Source organism: Jaculus jaculus, chromosome 14 (genome assembly GCF_020740685.1).
Source record: "Jaculus jaculus isolate mJacJac1 chromosome 14, mJacJac1.mat.Y.cur, whole genome shotgun sequence".
Taxonomy (NCBI): domain Eukaryota; kingdom Metazoa; phylum Chordata; class Mammalia; order Rodentia; family Dipodidae; genus Jaculus; species Jaculus jaculus.
Genome location: NC_059115.1, coordinates 4,147,132 through 4,161,861, shown reverse-complemented (window position 1 = coordinate 4,161,861; position 14,730 = coordinate 4,147,132). Strand labels below are relative to the sequence as shown.

At 52.5% G+C, this 14,730-nt stretch overlaps 2 protein-coding genes across 8 annotated transcripts in view; both read right to left on the bottom strand.

The window, feature by feature from the left end:
* Positions 1–1,379, bottom strand: part of Ppp1r37 (protein phosphatase 1 regulatory subunit 37) — a 35,748-nt gene extending 34,369 nt beyond the window's left edge. The window contains exon 1 of one of the 2 annotated variants that reach the window (XM_045134424.1): positions 1,008–1,379. In XM_045134424.1, the coding sequence (XP_044990359.1) occupies positions 1,008–1,239 (232 nt within the window). In that variant the 5' untranslated portion in view covers positions 1,240–1,379. The remainder of the gene's footprint in view (positions 1–1,007) is intronic. The other variant, XM_045134423.1, reaches the window with a different exon arrangement.
* Positions 1,380–3,696: 2,317 nt separating this feature from the next.
* Positions 3,697–12,504, bottom strand: Gemin7 (gem nuclear organelle associated protein 7). 6 transcript variants are annotated; one of them, XM_045134080.1, is made up of 2 exons: positions 12,398–12,504; positions 3,697–4,558 (listed from the first exon to the last, which is right to left on the bottom strand). In XM_045134080.1, the coding sequence occupies exon 2, from the start codon at positions 4,548–4,550 to the stop codon at positions 4,149–4,151; it is 402 nt and encodes a 133-aa protein (XP_044990015.1). In that variant the 5' UTR covers positions 4,551–4,558; positions 12,398–12,504; the 3' UTR covers positions 3,697–4,148. The 6 variants fall into 6 exon arrangements, with proteins under 6 accessions (XP_044990015.1, XP_044990017.1, XP_044990018.1 ...); XM_045134082.1 differs by lacking the exon at positions 12,398–12,504 and adding an exon at positions 12,367–12,383; XM_045134083.1 differs by lacking the exon at positions 12,398–12,504 and adding an exon at positions 12,258–12,298.
* Positions 12,505–14,730: the final 2,226 nt, after the last annotated feature.

Sequence of the window (14,730 nt, the reverse complement as noted above, 5' to 3'; positions counted from 1 at the left end):
AGCAAAGCCCTATGTTCGGAGCCTGTGGGCCCAACACACTCTCCAACTGAATTTTCTCCCACATGCCACCTGCTTTCTCCTAGCGACCCGAAACTCCACAGCCTGCGGTGGTAACATCCCCAACTCCTTTCCCAGGAAAACAAGATTCAAGTCCTCAAAGTTCATCTGGCCGATGACCGACAGTCCTCCGCTGCCCTTTGTTGGAGAGGAGGAGGAAGAGATGCACTACGGCCTTTCTTCCGTTGGGAAACGGACTCTCTTCCCAGGGCTAGGATTTACCAACTAGTCTAGACGGCAGTTGCCACAGTCCCTCTTCCTCTTTTCAGCCAGCAGAGCAATTGGCATGGCCAGCCCTTGTCCCGAGACTTGCAGACAAGCAACTTAAGCCGCTTTCCTCCCCACGGGTCACTCACATGCCTCCCGCCCCCCAACACACACCAATGCTGACCCACTCTTGCTCTCCTCCTTCCACACCTGCCACCCTTCCCACGTCACCAACTGAACATGAGAACAACCCATCATTATGAACCTTAAAACGCTCGCCCTGTCATCCGGGGGTGGGGTGGTGGGGGGAAGATGGGAGAGGAGAAAACCAATCCTTTGCCGACTCCAACCTCTCCACTCCCTCTGAGACTCCACGCGCTAAGCTAAGCACTCCATCCCTCCTCCTCCCGGATGTCTCTCTCCTCCCGCGTCTACCCCCTTCCTCCTGGGTGTCCCCCCCATCCCAGATGTCCCTCTCCTCCCGTGTCCCCCCAACCCCGGGGTGCCCCTCCTCCTCCAGGGTGTCCCCCCAACCCCGGGTGCCCCTCCTCCTCCAGGGTGTCCCCCCAGTCCCGGATGCCCCCCTCCTCCAAAGTGTCCCTCCTCTTCCAAAGTGTCCCCCCATTCCTGGGTAACCACCATTCCTAGTATCCCCCTCCTCCGAGTGTCCCCCCATTTCATTCCCGGTGTCGCCCCTCCACCGAGTGTCCCCCACTCCCGGTGTCCCCCGCCCTAGGCTTTACCGTGTCTCCAGGGGTCTTTGGGCTCCACGGCTCCGGACACGATGTCCTCGTCGGACGGGAATGTGACGCGCTTGGCGGCGGCTTTGAGGCGCCCGTCGGCTGGGGGCGAAGCTGGAGCGGGAGAGCCGGCCTCGGCGGGGGCCTCCTCGGCGTCGGGGTCGGGGTCGGCGTCGGCGTCGGGGTCGGGGTCCGCGCCCGGCCCGGCCGGATCCTCCTGCGGCGGGATCTCCATCGCCGCCGCCGCCGCCTCTTCACCGGGGCCCCGGGGACATGCCCCGGACCCCGGCCTCGTCTCTCCGGGCCCGCCCGCCGTTTCGGGGCATGGGCTCCGACGCTGCCTCACACGCCGCGCCTCCGTCCGCGTTCCGTGCCCCGTAGTCGTTGTCGCTGCTGCCGCTGCCGCCGCCGGGAACCCCAACGCGCGTCCGCCAGGCCCCGCGAGCCACCTGCGCGTCCGCGGCCACACTTTCGCCGAAAACCGACGCGCCCGCCGCGTGCTCAGAAAGTGACCGCCCACCCACCCAAAAAAAAGGAGTCGACTTAAACTCCCCACGGGAAGAAGTGTACCGGCGGGCGACGCGGACACCGGGGAGGACACCGAGCGGAGGGGGTACCGGGGCACGGAGAAACGGGAGCGGCGAATCTGCAGCGGCGGAAAGGCAGGCGCGGGAGGAAAGGCGCGGTGACGCCGCGGAGACGCCGTCTCCCGGAGCAGCGCGCACGCGCGGACCCCGAGCTGCCCGGCCCCGCCCCCGCCCGCCCTGCGCGCGCACGGCCGCCGCCCCGGGGGACTTCGTTCAGACTCCCGCACCTTCGTCACGGACCGGCCCGGGTCATGGGACTCCGTAGCCATCCACGCACGCCTTTTTTTTTTTTTTTTAAAAAAGAAACATTTATTTTTATTTATCTGACACAGAGAGAGAATGGGCGCGCCAGGTCCTCCCAGCCACTGCAAACGAACTCCAGACGCCTGCGCCCCCTTGTGCATCTGGCTAACGTGGGATCTGGGGAACCGAACCTGGGTCCTTTTCTTTGCAAGCAAACCGCTATGCCATCCGTCCAGACCTGGCGCACGTCTATAATCCCAGCACTCGGGAGGCGGAGGTGGGAAGATCGCGGCCGTGAATTCGAGGGCCGCCTGGGACGACGCAGTGACTGTTCCAGGTCAGCCTGGGCTAAAGCGAGATGCAGAAGAGGTGACTAGGTGATGAGTGACGGGTGCTGACGAGCAAACCTAGGCTGCCATTTGGCAGACCCGGGTTTCATCCATCTCTCTCTTTGCATCCTGTCCGTGTTGGGAAATAAACGAAGGGTTTTATAAAAGTTAGACAGGGATGTGGTTAAGGCAAAACCTAAGGACCGAGGTTCGATTCCCCACTATTCGTGTAAGCCAGACAAGATATGTGTCTGGAGTTTGCGCCCTATTCTCATAAATAAGTATAAAAAGATTTTTTTAAAAAAAACTAAACTAAAACGGACCAGCGGGGACCGGGAGAAGAAACCCTAAAAGGTACAATGAACCAGCTGACCAGCCATCGTGAGATCAAGCCCTTTCGCGCAGGGTTTGTCTGGGCACCATGGCCATGCCTCGGGGAATCGGAAAGGCGGTGCTCGAGCTGTAAAAGCGGAACTGGGGCGGGGACGTGGTTGCCGAGGCAACTGACGAGCGAGGCGGCGAGGCGAGTGATTCCGAGGGGTGGGAGCGTGGGGCTCGGACTGTCATCTGCGGTGCATGCAAGGCCGCGCTCACACAGAGCTTGAAGGGAGTGGGAAGGGCACAGGCTGGCCTCCACATACCTGCTTGGAATGCCAGGGTGGAGCAAATGGACGCTCCAGGCTATCCACCTGTCGTCAGGTCACACAGGGCCCCAATGCCCTGCCTGTGACGTGGGGCAGCCAATTCTGTAAGAAAGCCCATACCTACGCAGCCTATCTGGGAAAGCAAGTGGCGGTGCGCATCTTTACTCAAATTTCACCATTGGGATCCAACTCCACAGGAGTCAGCCAGCAGATACCACTCTACCAACGTTTTCTTTTTCCTTGTTTGGTTTTTCGAGGTAGGATCTCACTCTAGCTCAGGCTGAAATGGAAGGACCCAGGTTAATTCCCCAGGACCCACATTAGCCAGATGCACAAAGTAATGCATCTGTCTATAGTTCATATGCAGTGGCTGGAGGCCACTAACGTGCCCATTCTCTATCTGCTTCACTCTCCCCTTGTGCATCTGCCTAAAGAGTCCTGGGGAATCGAACCTGGGTCTTTTGGCTTTACAGGCAAATGCCTGAACCGCTAAGCCATTCCTCCAGCCCCCAATGAATATTTTTTAAAAGTTAAAAAACAAGAGTGCCAGGCATGGTGACACACACCTGTAATCCCAGCACTCAGGAGGCTGAAGTAGGACTGCTGAGAGTTCAAGGCCAGCCCGAGACTAATTCCAAGTCATCCTGGGCTAGACTGTGACCCTGCCTTAAAAAACCATTAAGATAAAAAGAACAATAGGGGGCTGGAAAGATGGCTTAGCAGTTAAGCACTTGCTTGTGAATTCCCCAGGACCCATGTAAGACAGATGCACAAGGTGGCACATGCATCTGGAGTTCATTTGCAGTCGCTGGAGGCCTTGGCGCGCCCATTCTCTCTGTCCCTCTCAAATAAAGAAATAAAAATTTAAAAAAAAACAATAGGAGTCAGATTTTTGGGGATTATGATTTCTTTGGTAGTAGCAGCACTGGGAAACATGTTCAGGATGGCTCCACTTAGTCAGCTCTTCAATCCCTCCCACTCTGCCTCGTTCAAACCCACCCCAGACTCATCTTCAGAAGTGCAGTCAGACCCCTGTTTCCGTCGATGTCAGAGCTCTATGGGGTGGACAGTCCTGTCCAGGACACTTAGAACTCCTGGGGTTGTAGTTTTTCTTGTTTGTGTGTTTTAAGACAGTCTCACTGTGTAGCCCAGGCTGGCCTCGAACTTAGGATCACCCTGCCTCCAACCATGGCTTGGAGTGTTTCAAAGAATCCACAGTTTCATAGCATGCCTTAGAATTCCAAGTGGTTCTACGGAGCCCAAAGTTGCTGGTCCCAGGGATGTTTGGAGACCTGGGACACTGCAGTAGAGCAGAAGGGTGAACGTCACACTGTCTTGTCATCACAGCTTGAAAGTGTATGAGATGATGTCACTACATCGGAGCAGCGCCTCGGCCTGAACACCTATGGGAGTCTGCAGCTGTGACACGTAGAAGTTAGCCACATCCAGGTCTGTGGCTCCAAAGTGGGCAGTCACATGCACGCCCTCATGTAAAGTGAACCCCACCGGGCGCCCCACCATGGCCAGCAGGCTGCGGAGGTAGCGCTCCCGGAGGGCGGCTCGGGCCTGCTGCTCCCGGGAGTCCTGAGATTCTTGAACACTGGGACGCCCTTGGATGTCAGGAGCTTCCGGCCTCAGGCGGGCCCTGCGTCCATCAGGGGCAAAGCCACGACTGAAGCCATCTGGACCTCGAGGGAGTCGGAGCACGGGCACGGGAACAGGGATGGCCGGGGTAGTGTGCATGGCCTGGGCTGTGGAGGAAGAAGAAGTCAGCATTAAAGGGAACTGGGGACTCCAGGCAGGGAGAGGGGGCAGATTCTGTTCCTTCAGGCACATGTCACCTCACTGGTCCAAAAGCTGCACTGATTCTCCTCAGCTGCCTCTCCCTGGGTACTTGACACCATTGTTCCCCAAGGAGGCCTGGCCTAGAATCAGTGCCAGGTGCACAAAATCATAAGCGTTAGGGCATGGTGGCACACACCTTTAATCCCAGCACTCTGGAGGCAGAGTAGAGGACTACATCGCTGTGAGTTCAAGACCAGCCTAGGACTATGTAGTGAATTCCAGGTCAGTCTGGGCTACAGCAAGACTTTACCTCAAAGGGAAAAAAAAAAAAAAAGAGTAATGATAGACTACAGCTACTGAGCAAAACAGAAGCCCACAATCCCTACCGATACTAACTACATAAATAAGGGGAATGGGATGTGGCTTGGTTGGTAGAGCACTTGCCTAGCTTGTACAAAGCCCTGGCACAGTCTCCAGCAGCACATAAAATGGTGCTCCAGCCAGGCATGGTGGCGCACACCTTTAATCCCAGCACTCGGGAGGCAGAGGTAGGAGGATTGCATGAGTTCGAGGCCACCCTGGGACTCCATAGTGAATTCCAGGTCAGCGTGGGCTAGGGTGAGACCCTACCTTGAAAAAACAAAATAAATAAATAAAATGGTGCTCCACACCTGTATTCCTACCACTGAGGAGGCCAAGGCAGGGAAATGAGAAGCTCTAGGCCATCATCATCTACGTGCTGTTTGAGGCGGGCCTGGTCTCCTAGCACAGCCTGTCTCACAAACGAAGTAAAATCCTTCAGCAGGATGGCAAAGAACAAGCGTTGATGCCTCTCAGTGCTTCTTTCTCTCTGTTCTTTTTTAACAGGGTCTTCTGTAGCTCAGGCTAGCATCAAGCTTGCAGCTAAGACTGGCTCCTGATGCTGACCTGACCTCACAAGTGCTGGGATGACGGGGTTATCAACAAGCCCATCCCCAGGTCACCTAAGTCTTGTAAGAGGAACCATCACCTTGGGAAAACATTAAGTGATCCAAAAAAGTAAAAACATGATCAGAGCCAGGCGTGGTGGCACATGCCTTCAGGCAGAGGTGGTGGATCACCATGAGTTCAAGGGTACCCTGAGACTACATAGTGAATTCCAGGTCAGACTGGGCTAGAGGGAGACCCTATTGCAAATAAATAAATAACAGAAAAGGAAAAAAAAAAAAAAAAAAAAAAAGCTGCCAGGCATGGTGGCGCATGTCTTTAATCTCAGGACTTGGGAGGCAGAGGTAGGAGGATCACCATGAGTTCGAGGCCACCCTGAGATTACAGAGTTAATTCCAGGTCAGCCTGGGCCAGAGTGAGACCTTACCTCAAAAAAAAAAAAACAGGGCGTAAGGGCTGGAGAGATAGATGGCTTAGCAGTGAAGGTGCTTGCCTACAAAGCCTAATGAATAGGGTTCAATTCCCCAGTACCCATGTAAAGCCAGATGTACACAGGGGCACATGCATCTGGAATTCCTTTACAGCAGCTGGAGGCCCTGGCATGCCCATTTTTTCTCTTCTTGAAAATCAATAAATAAAAATATAGGGCTGCATATATTAATGCTACTCTCACTTTTGGTAGAGAATCTTCTCTTTTCAGGTGGCAGTAACCTTGGGATGACTCAGAAGGCATCATGGTTCTGGGAAGAAGTGACAGGAATGTTCAGTACTTCAATATCTCTATCACACCTTCCAAGGCTCAGGGTCTATTGTGGAAGAGGTGGCAGAAAGAATGTAAGAGCCAAAGGAAGGGTAGGACTCCTTACAATGTGCTCCCCCCAGACACAAAATGGCCTGGATATCCATGACCTCACAGTGCCTGACACTACCTACACAAGACCTTCATAATAGGAGGAAAACATGATGACATCAAAATAAAAGAGACTGATTGAGAGGGGGAGGGGATATGATGGAGAGTGGAGTTTCAAAGGGGAAAGTGGGGGGGGGAGAGAGGGCATTACCATGGGATATTGTTTACAATCAAGGAAGCTGTTAATAAATAAAATATATATACATAGTACTGGAGGAAGGACTCAGCAGTTAAGGCGTTTGACTGCAAAACCAAAGGACCCAGGCTCGACTCCCCAGGATGCATGTTAGCCAGATGCACAAGGGGGCACACATATCTGGAGTTCATTTGCAGTGGCTGGAGGCCCTGGCGAGCCCATTCTCTCTCCCCCTCTTTCGTTGTCAGACATAGGGCTGGGGTGATGGCTCAGTGGTTAAGACATTTACCTGCAAAGCCAAAGGACCCAGGTTCAATTCCCCAGGACCCATGTTAGCCAAATGCACAAAGGGTTGCACACATCTGGAGTTCATTTGTAGTGGCTGGAGGACCCTAGCACACCCATTCTCTCTCCCCCTCCCTCTTTCTGTCAAATAAAAAATATTTTTAAAAATGAAATAAGCCAAAGGACCCAGGTTCAGTTCCCCAGTACCCACGTAAATCCAGAGGCACAAGCCGGCGCCATGTGTCTAGAGCCTGTTTGCAGTGGCTAGAGGCCCTGGCGCGTCCATTCGTTCATTCTCTTCCTCCCTCCCGCCCTCTCAAACAACTACATATTAAAAAAAAAGCTTAATCAGTTGGGTGGACCCTGCAGTCTCGCCATTCCCCTGGGGTGGGCCCAGGGTGACTGGAGTTCCAGCCGGAGCTACTTGAGACCCTGTCTCCAAAACTAAAAACTGTTACTTTCATCAGGCAGAGGATGTGCCACCATGCCTCGCTGATACCTAATATTTGTTATTTAGGGACTTTGTTTTTTGCTAGCTGGCTAGTTTTTCTTCTGAAGACAGGGTTTCAGCGTGTAGCCCAGGCTGGCGTCAAACCTGTCTCAGCCCTCCCAAGTACTGGGATTATAGGCATGTACTACCTGCTTACATTGTCTTGAAGTCCCAATTCATAGCTAAGCGTGGTGGTATAGACCTCTCATCACAGTAGGGTCTCGCTCTAACCCAGGCCGACCTGGAATTCACTATGTAGTCTCAGGGTGGCCTCGAACTCACAGTGATCCTCCTACCTCTGCCTCTGAGTGCTGGGGTTAAAGGCGTGTGCCACCACGCCCGGCTTCCAGTAGTTTTTTTAAAATGTATAAATATTTTATTTTTATTCATTTACTAGACAGAGAAAGAGGGAGAGAAAAAATGGGAGCAATAGGGCCTCCAGCCACTGCAGACAAACTCCAGACACATGCACCTCCCACCTCCCCTTGTGCATCTGGCTCACATGGGTCCTGGGGAATTGAACCTGGGTCCTTTAGCTTTGCAGGCAAACACCTTAACCGCTAAGCTATCCCTCCAGCCCCTAAGATTTTTTTTTGGTTTTTCGAAGTAGGGTCTCACTCTAGCCCAGGCTGACCTGGAATTCACTATGGAGTCTCAGGGTGGCCTTGAACTCATGGCGATCCTCCTACCTCTACCTCCCAAATGCTGGGATTAAAGGTGTGTGCCACCACTCCCAGTTTACTAAAATGTATTTTTTAAGGGGGGGGGGAGGAGAGAAAGTGGGGGGGGCACAGCCATGGCAGGGCCTCCTACCTCTGCAAATGGAACTCCCAAATGCATGCAACCACCTCATGCGTGTGAGCGCTGACTGGGGAAACAAAAGCTTGGTTGAGGGGCTTTGCAAATGGGCACCTTTCACCTGAGCTATCGCTCCAGCTCCTCTGCATGCTTTAGGCAGGATTCTGAGTTCGAGGCCAGCATGGGCTACATAACAAGTCCACATCTAGAACCCACGACTACTCACTATCCCTGCTCGTTCCACTCCTGGGTCAGCAACTGTCACCCATGGGCAGCACCACAGGGGCCTCCCAATCTCGCCAGTCTGTCGGAAGGATGGTGCTGACACTACGTCCCGGGGTGTCCTCTGCTTGGGGTCTTCCCTTGGCTCCTGCTTCACCAGCACAGAAGCCTCAGCCCTGACAGTGGCTCAGTGGTCTTGCCACTGCTCTCACCTTGCTGCCCCTCCACTCGGGTGAGCGCTGTCACTCCTGCACAGGGACAAGGGCCCTCGTGCCCGGGGCATCGGCGTTTCTCCGTGCTGTTGCCTGGAAGATTACTTCCACATGCACAGCTCATTTCACTCCTTCATTTTATTCCTCAAAACATTTTCTTTTTCCAGACGTGGTGGCACATGCCTTTAGTCCTAGCACTTAGGAAGCAAGGTAGGAGAACTGCCATGAGTTCAAGGCCACCTTGAGACTACACAGTGAATTCCAGGTCAGCCTCCGCTAGAGAGACCCTACATCAAAAAATCAAAAGAAGCCGGGCGTGGTGGCGCACGCCTTTAATCCCAGCACTCGGGAGGCAGAGGTAGGAGGATCGCCAAGAGTTCGAGGCCACCCTGAGACTACGGAGTTAATTCCAGGTCAGCCTGGGCCAGAGTGAGACCCTACCTCGAAAAAAAGAAAAAAAAAAAAATCAAAAGAAAAGAAGGCGGAAATGGCTTAGCGTTTAAAGCATTTCCCGATCTCTTCCTCTCAGACACATGGTCGTCCTGCCTCAGCGGCCAGAAGGATGGCATCGCAGGCAAGGAGGGTCACAGGAGCACAGCAAGCTTGCTGTAGTTTTCTTGACTTTTTTTTTTTTTGGGGGGGTGGTGCTGAGGACTGAACTAGGGCCTTGTGCCTGCTAGCCGAGTGCTCTGCCGTTGAGCCACGTTCTCAGGCTGTTTTTGCTTAATTTCATTTGCATGTGTGTTGCACGTGTGTGTTGCACGTGTGTGTGCCCATACCAGTTTCTTGCTGCTGAAAAAGAATGCCTGATTTTACGCGGGTCCTAGGGCACTGAGCCAGGCCAGCAGGCTTTGGAAACAAGCAACTTTAACCATCTTTTTGATTTTTTGCGGGGGGTGGGGGGTTGAGGAGGTTTGAGGTAGGGTCTCACTGTAGTTGACCCGGCATTCACTATGTAGTCAAAGACTGGCCTCAAACTCATGGTGATCATCCTACCTCTGCTCCTGAGTGCTGAGATCAGAATACTGTGCCACCATCCCAAGTCTGTTTGTTTGTTTATTTATATTTTATTTACTTTGGTTTTTAGAGGTAGGGTTTCACTCTAGCTCAGGCTGACCTGGAATTCATTATGTAGTCACAGGGTGGCCTGGAACTTCTGGGATTAAAGGTGTGCCATCATTCCCAAATTATTTATTTGAGAGACAGAAAAAGGCAGATAGAGAGAATGAGCATGCCAGGACCTCTAGCCACTACAGACTCTAGATGCATGCACCACCTTGTACATTTGACTGATGGAGGGCAATGGGTAATCAAACCTGAGTCTTTAGGCTTCTCAGGCAAGTGTCTTAACCGCTAAGCCACCTCCCCAGCCCTCGTCTGCTTGTTCTTAAGCAGAGAGACAGAGTGAGGGTGAGCTAGAGCCTCCTGTCACTGCAAACGAGCTTTAGGTGAAATTCTTTGTGCATGTGTTTTTATGGGAGTGCTGGGGAACTGAACATGGGCCAGCAGGCTTTGCAAGCAAGCACCTTTAACTGCTGAGCCACTTCCTCAGCTCCGCAGGTATGGGGGACATGTCTGTGTTTGAGGCATGTTCTCACTCTAGTCCAGACTCACCTGGAACCCCCTCTGGTCCAGGCCGGACTTAGACTCATCAGGGTTATCCACCTACCTTGGCCTCGCCCAGGACTATAGGCATTAGACAACATACCCAGCTTTACATCTTACCTTGAAATGTAAGTCTCACAAAATTGCCCAGACAGGTCTTGAACCTGCTTTGTAGCCCACAGTGGCCTTGAACTTCTAAACCTCCTAGGAACACAGCTTTGCAGCACCAGGCTTGGCTAGTTACACTACTGAAAAACACCTGGCCATTTTGGTTCCAACTCAGTCCAGGGTCATGTATCCCCAGGGCCTTCTTGCAACCTACATTAATATTTGAATTAACACCTTAGCCTAATCCCCAAGGTGAATGCTTAAGAAAAGGCAGATGGGAATTGTGCCAGTGGCTGAAGAAATGTTAAATCCCTTTAAAAAAAAACCTAAGGGCTGGGGAGATGGTGCAGTGATGAAGGCTGCTTGCTTGCCAAGCCTGCCAGCCTACAGTCCATTTCTGCATACCCACGTACACCAGATGCAAAGTGGCCCGTGCATGTGAAGTTTGTTTGCGGTGGCAACTAGAGTCCCTGGCATGTCTCTGTTCGCAAATAAATGAATAAAAATATGTTTAAGAGCCGGGCGTGGTGGCACATACCTTTAATCCTAGCATGCAGGAGGCAGAGGTAGGAGGATTGCCATGAGTTCGAGGCCACCCTGAGACTACAGAGTGAATTCCAGGTCAGCCTGAACTAGAGTGAGACCCTACCTCAAAAAAACAAAAACAGAACAAAAAATAAAAATAAAGTATATTTTTTAAAAAAAAACTGATTTAAGACCCAAATCACTCAGGGTGTGTGCAAGGACAGGCTAAAATTATCTATTCTTAGCGCTTAAGCGCTTGCCTGTTAAGCCTAAACACCCGATTGAGGCTCAATTCCCCAGGACCCAAGCAAGCCAGATGCACAAGGCAGCGTGCGTGTCTAGAGTTCATTTGCAGTGGCTGGAGGCCCTGGTGCGTCCATTTACTCTCACTCTTCCTCTCTCTGTTGCTCTCAAATAAACAAGTAAACAATTTTATTTAAAAAAAAAAAGAGAAACAAACAAATAAAATATGCTGGGTGTGGTAGCCCACACCTTTAATGTCAGCACTCAGGAAACTAACGTATGAGGATCATTTTGAGTTCTAGACCAGAACGAGACTACAGAGTGAATTCCAGATCAGCCTGGGCTAGAGTGACACCCTACCTGGGAAAGCCAAAAAAAATTTTTTAATTTAAAAGGTACCCAAGTAAACTAGCAGTTTCAAGTTAACAGGTTAAGCCTCAGGTATCCTTAACCAAAGGATCCAACTGCCATGGGACATCCCCATGGATACAAATTCGCTAAAAAGGGTTCTGTCCCCTGGCCACACATCATCTTCAAAATCAGCCTAGGCTACAGTGAGACCCTACCTCGAAAAAAAAAACAAAATATGGGGCTGGAGAGATGGCTTAGAGGTTAAGGCTCTTGCCTGCAAAGCCTAAGGACCCAGGTTCGATTCTCAAGGTTCCAGATGCACAGGGTGGCACATGCGTCTGGAGTTAATTTTCAGTGGCTAGTGGCCCTGGTGTGCCCATTCTTTCTTTCTCCCTCTCTGTCTCTAGTGTGTGTGTGTGTGTGTGTGTGTGTGTGTGTGTGTGTGTGTGTGTTTTAAATTGGGGCTGGAGAGATGGCTTAGAGGTTAAGGCATTTGCGAGTTCATCTGCAGTGGCTGGAGGCCCTGGCACACCCATTCTCTAATAAATAAAAAATTTTAAAAATGTTATGTATCTGAAAGAGAGCTAAGCAGACAGAATGGGCACGCCAGGGCCTCGAGCCACTGCAAACGAGCTCCAGACGCATGCGCCCCCTTGTGCATCTGGCTTACAAGGATCCTGGGGAATCGAACCTGGGTCCTTGGGCTTCTCAGGCAAGCGCCTCAACCGCTGCAGCCGTCTCTCCAGCCCCGCCCGCCCCCACCTTTCCTCCTCCTCAACGCGTCCTCCCGGGCCCGCGGGGCGTCCACTTCCCACCCCCGCCCCGGCCCTTCGCCAGCAGAACCTCGTCCCACCTCGCGTCTCCCCGGAATCCCGCGGTGACACCTCGGCAAGGGCGAGGGTCGCACGACCGCCACCGCGACCCCGGTCCTCCTCGTGGTCGCCATCCCACGTCCCCCTCACCCCCGAGGAAGCAGCCGGCTCCCCGCCTCACCGCCTTCAACGTCTCCGGCGGCCGCCGCGGCTCCTTCGCGCCACTCCGGGCTCCCCGAGCACCCACGGGCAGCGCGGGCTCACGCACTGCCTCGCCGTCCACGGGCCCAGGCGCCCCCACTTCCGGCGGCGGCCCCGCTCCAGAGGTCCGGGCGGACCTTCGGCAGAGGCGGAACTTCAGTTCCGGCCTCGCTGCGGCCCCCGCCCCGCGTGCTCGTGCTCGCCCGTCCGCCCTCGCCCGCTGCCGGCGCGCGTCACCGCTCGGGTCGCCCAGCGGACGGGGCGGGTTCGCCGGAGAGTTGAGGATTCGCGATGTGATAGACGCCCATTTTAGGAAGGATGCGACTGGGGCTCTCGGGAAGCCGGGTATGGTAACTATCATGCCTGCAATCCCAACTATGCAGGGGGGAGGTCGACGCAGGAGGATCGCCATGAGTTCGAGGCCACCCCTGAGACAACATAGAGAATTCCAGGTCACCCTGAGCTAGAGTGAGACCCTGCACCCCGCCAAAAATAAAAACAGAAAAGCAACACGGGCTGGAGAGATTGCTTAGTGGTTAAAGCACTTGCCTGCGAAGCCTAAAGACCCAAGTTTGATTCCCCAGGACCCACTTAAGACAGATGCACGAGGTGGTGCATGCATCTGGGGTTTGTTTGCAGCGGCTGTAGGCCCGGGAGCGCCCATTCTCTCTTTTTTAAAAATAAAAATAAAAACAACATAACAATGACAAGCCGGGCGTGGTGGCTCACACCTTTAATCCCAGCACTCCCTTGGGAGGCTGAGGTAGCAGGATGGCCCTGAGCTCCAGGTCAGCCTCTGCTATACAGGAGTATGCTTGAAGTTCCTCAAAATCTAGAACACCTCAGAATGCCAAAACCCCATCTCAAAAAGAAAAAATGAGGGCTAGCAATTGAGGCGCTTGCCTGTGAAGCCTAAGGACCCAGGTTCAATTCTCCAGGCCCCACGTAAGCCAGAATGGCACATGCATCTGGAATTCGTTTGCAGAGGCTAGAGGCCCTGGCATGTCCATTCTCTCTCTCCCTCTCTCTGTCTCAAATAAATAAATAAATATCTTTAAAAAAAAAATGAAGCCAGGTGTGGTGGCACATGCCTTTAATCCCAGCACTTGAGAGGCCAACATAGGAAGATGAAATAGTGAATTCCAGGTCAGCCTGGGTTAGAGAGAGACCCTATCTCTAAAAACCAAAAACAAGAAGAAAAAAAAAATCCGTGGTGATGGAGAGATGGCTTAGCAGCTTTTTAGCCTAAGAAAACTGGTTCAAGGCTTGATTCCCCAGTACCCATGTAAGCCAGATGCACAAGGTGGCGCATGTATCTGGAGTGCAGTGTGGCTGGAGGCCCATTCTCTCCCCCCACCCTTCTCTGTCTGTCTCAAATAAATAAATAAAAATAAACAACAATAAAAAAAATTCTGTCTTCAAAGAAGTAAAATAAAAGGTGGGAGTGGAGGTGGATGGGGGATCTAGGTCAGTGGTGGAGTACTTGCCATGTTCAATGCTATGTGTTTGATGCCCATCATCAAAAAAAAAAACAAAAAAAAAACAAAAACAGAGCTGGGCGTGGTGGCACACGCCTTTAATCCCACCACTCAGAGGTAGGAGGATCGCCGTGAGTTCGAGGCCACCCTGAGACTACACAGTTAATTCCAGGTCAGCCTGGACCACAGTGAGACCCTACCTCGAAAAACCAAAAAACAAAAACAAAAACAAAAAACAAACAACAGCAACAGAACACCAGCTGGGTGTGGTGGCACACACCTTTAATCACAGTGCTCAGGAGGTAGAGGTAGGAGGGTTGCCCTGAGTTTGAGGCCACCATATGAATTCCAGCCTACAGTGAGACCGTACCTTGAAGGAAAAAAAAAAGAGCTTTAGGGCTGGAGAGATGGCTTAGCAGTTAAGTGCTTGCCTGTGAAGCCTAAGGACCCCGGTTCGAGGCTCGTTTCCCCAGGTCCCACGTTAGCCAGATGCACAAGGGGGTGCACGTGTCTGGAGTTCGTTTGCAGTGGCTGGTAGCCCTGGCGCGCCCATTCTCTCCCTCTCTCTCTCTCTCTCTCTCTCTCTCTCTCTCTCTCTCTGCCTCCTTCTCTGTCTGTTGCTCTCAAATAAATAAATAAAAAATAAAAATAAACCAAAAAAAACTAAAAAAAAAAAAAGAGCTTTAAATTCAGTGGTCAAGCCAGGTGTGGTGGCATAAACTCATAATGCCAGCAGAGGCAGGAGGGTTTCTGCAAGTTTGACGCTAGATCTGTGCAGAGAGAAAAACTGATTCAGTGGTAGAGGGAAGGTTTCAAAGGAGGTGACATTGCACAT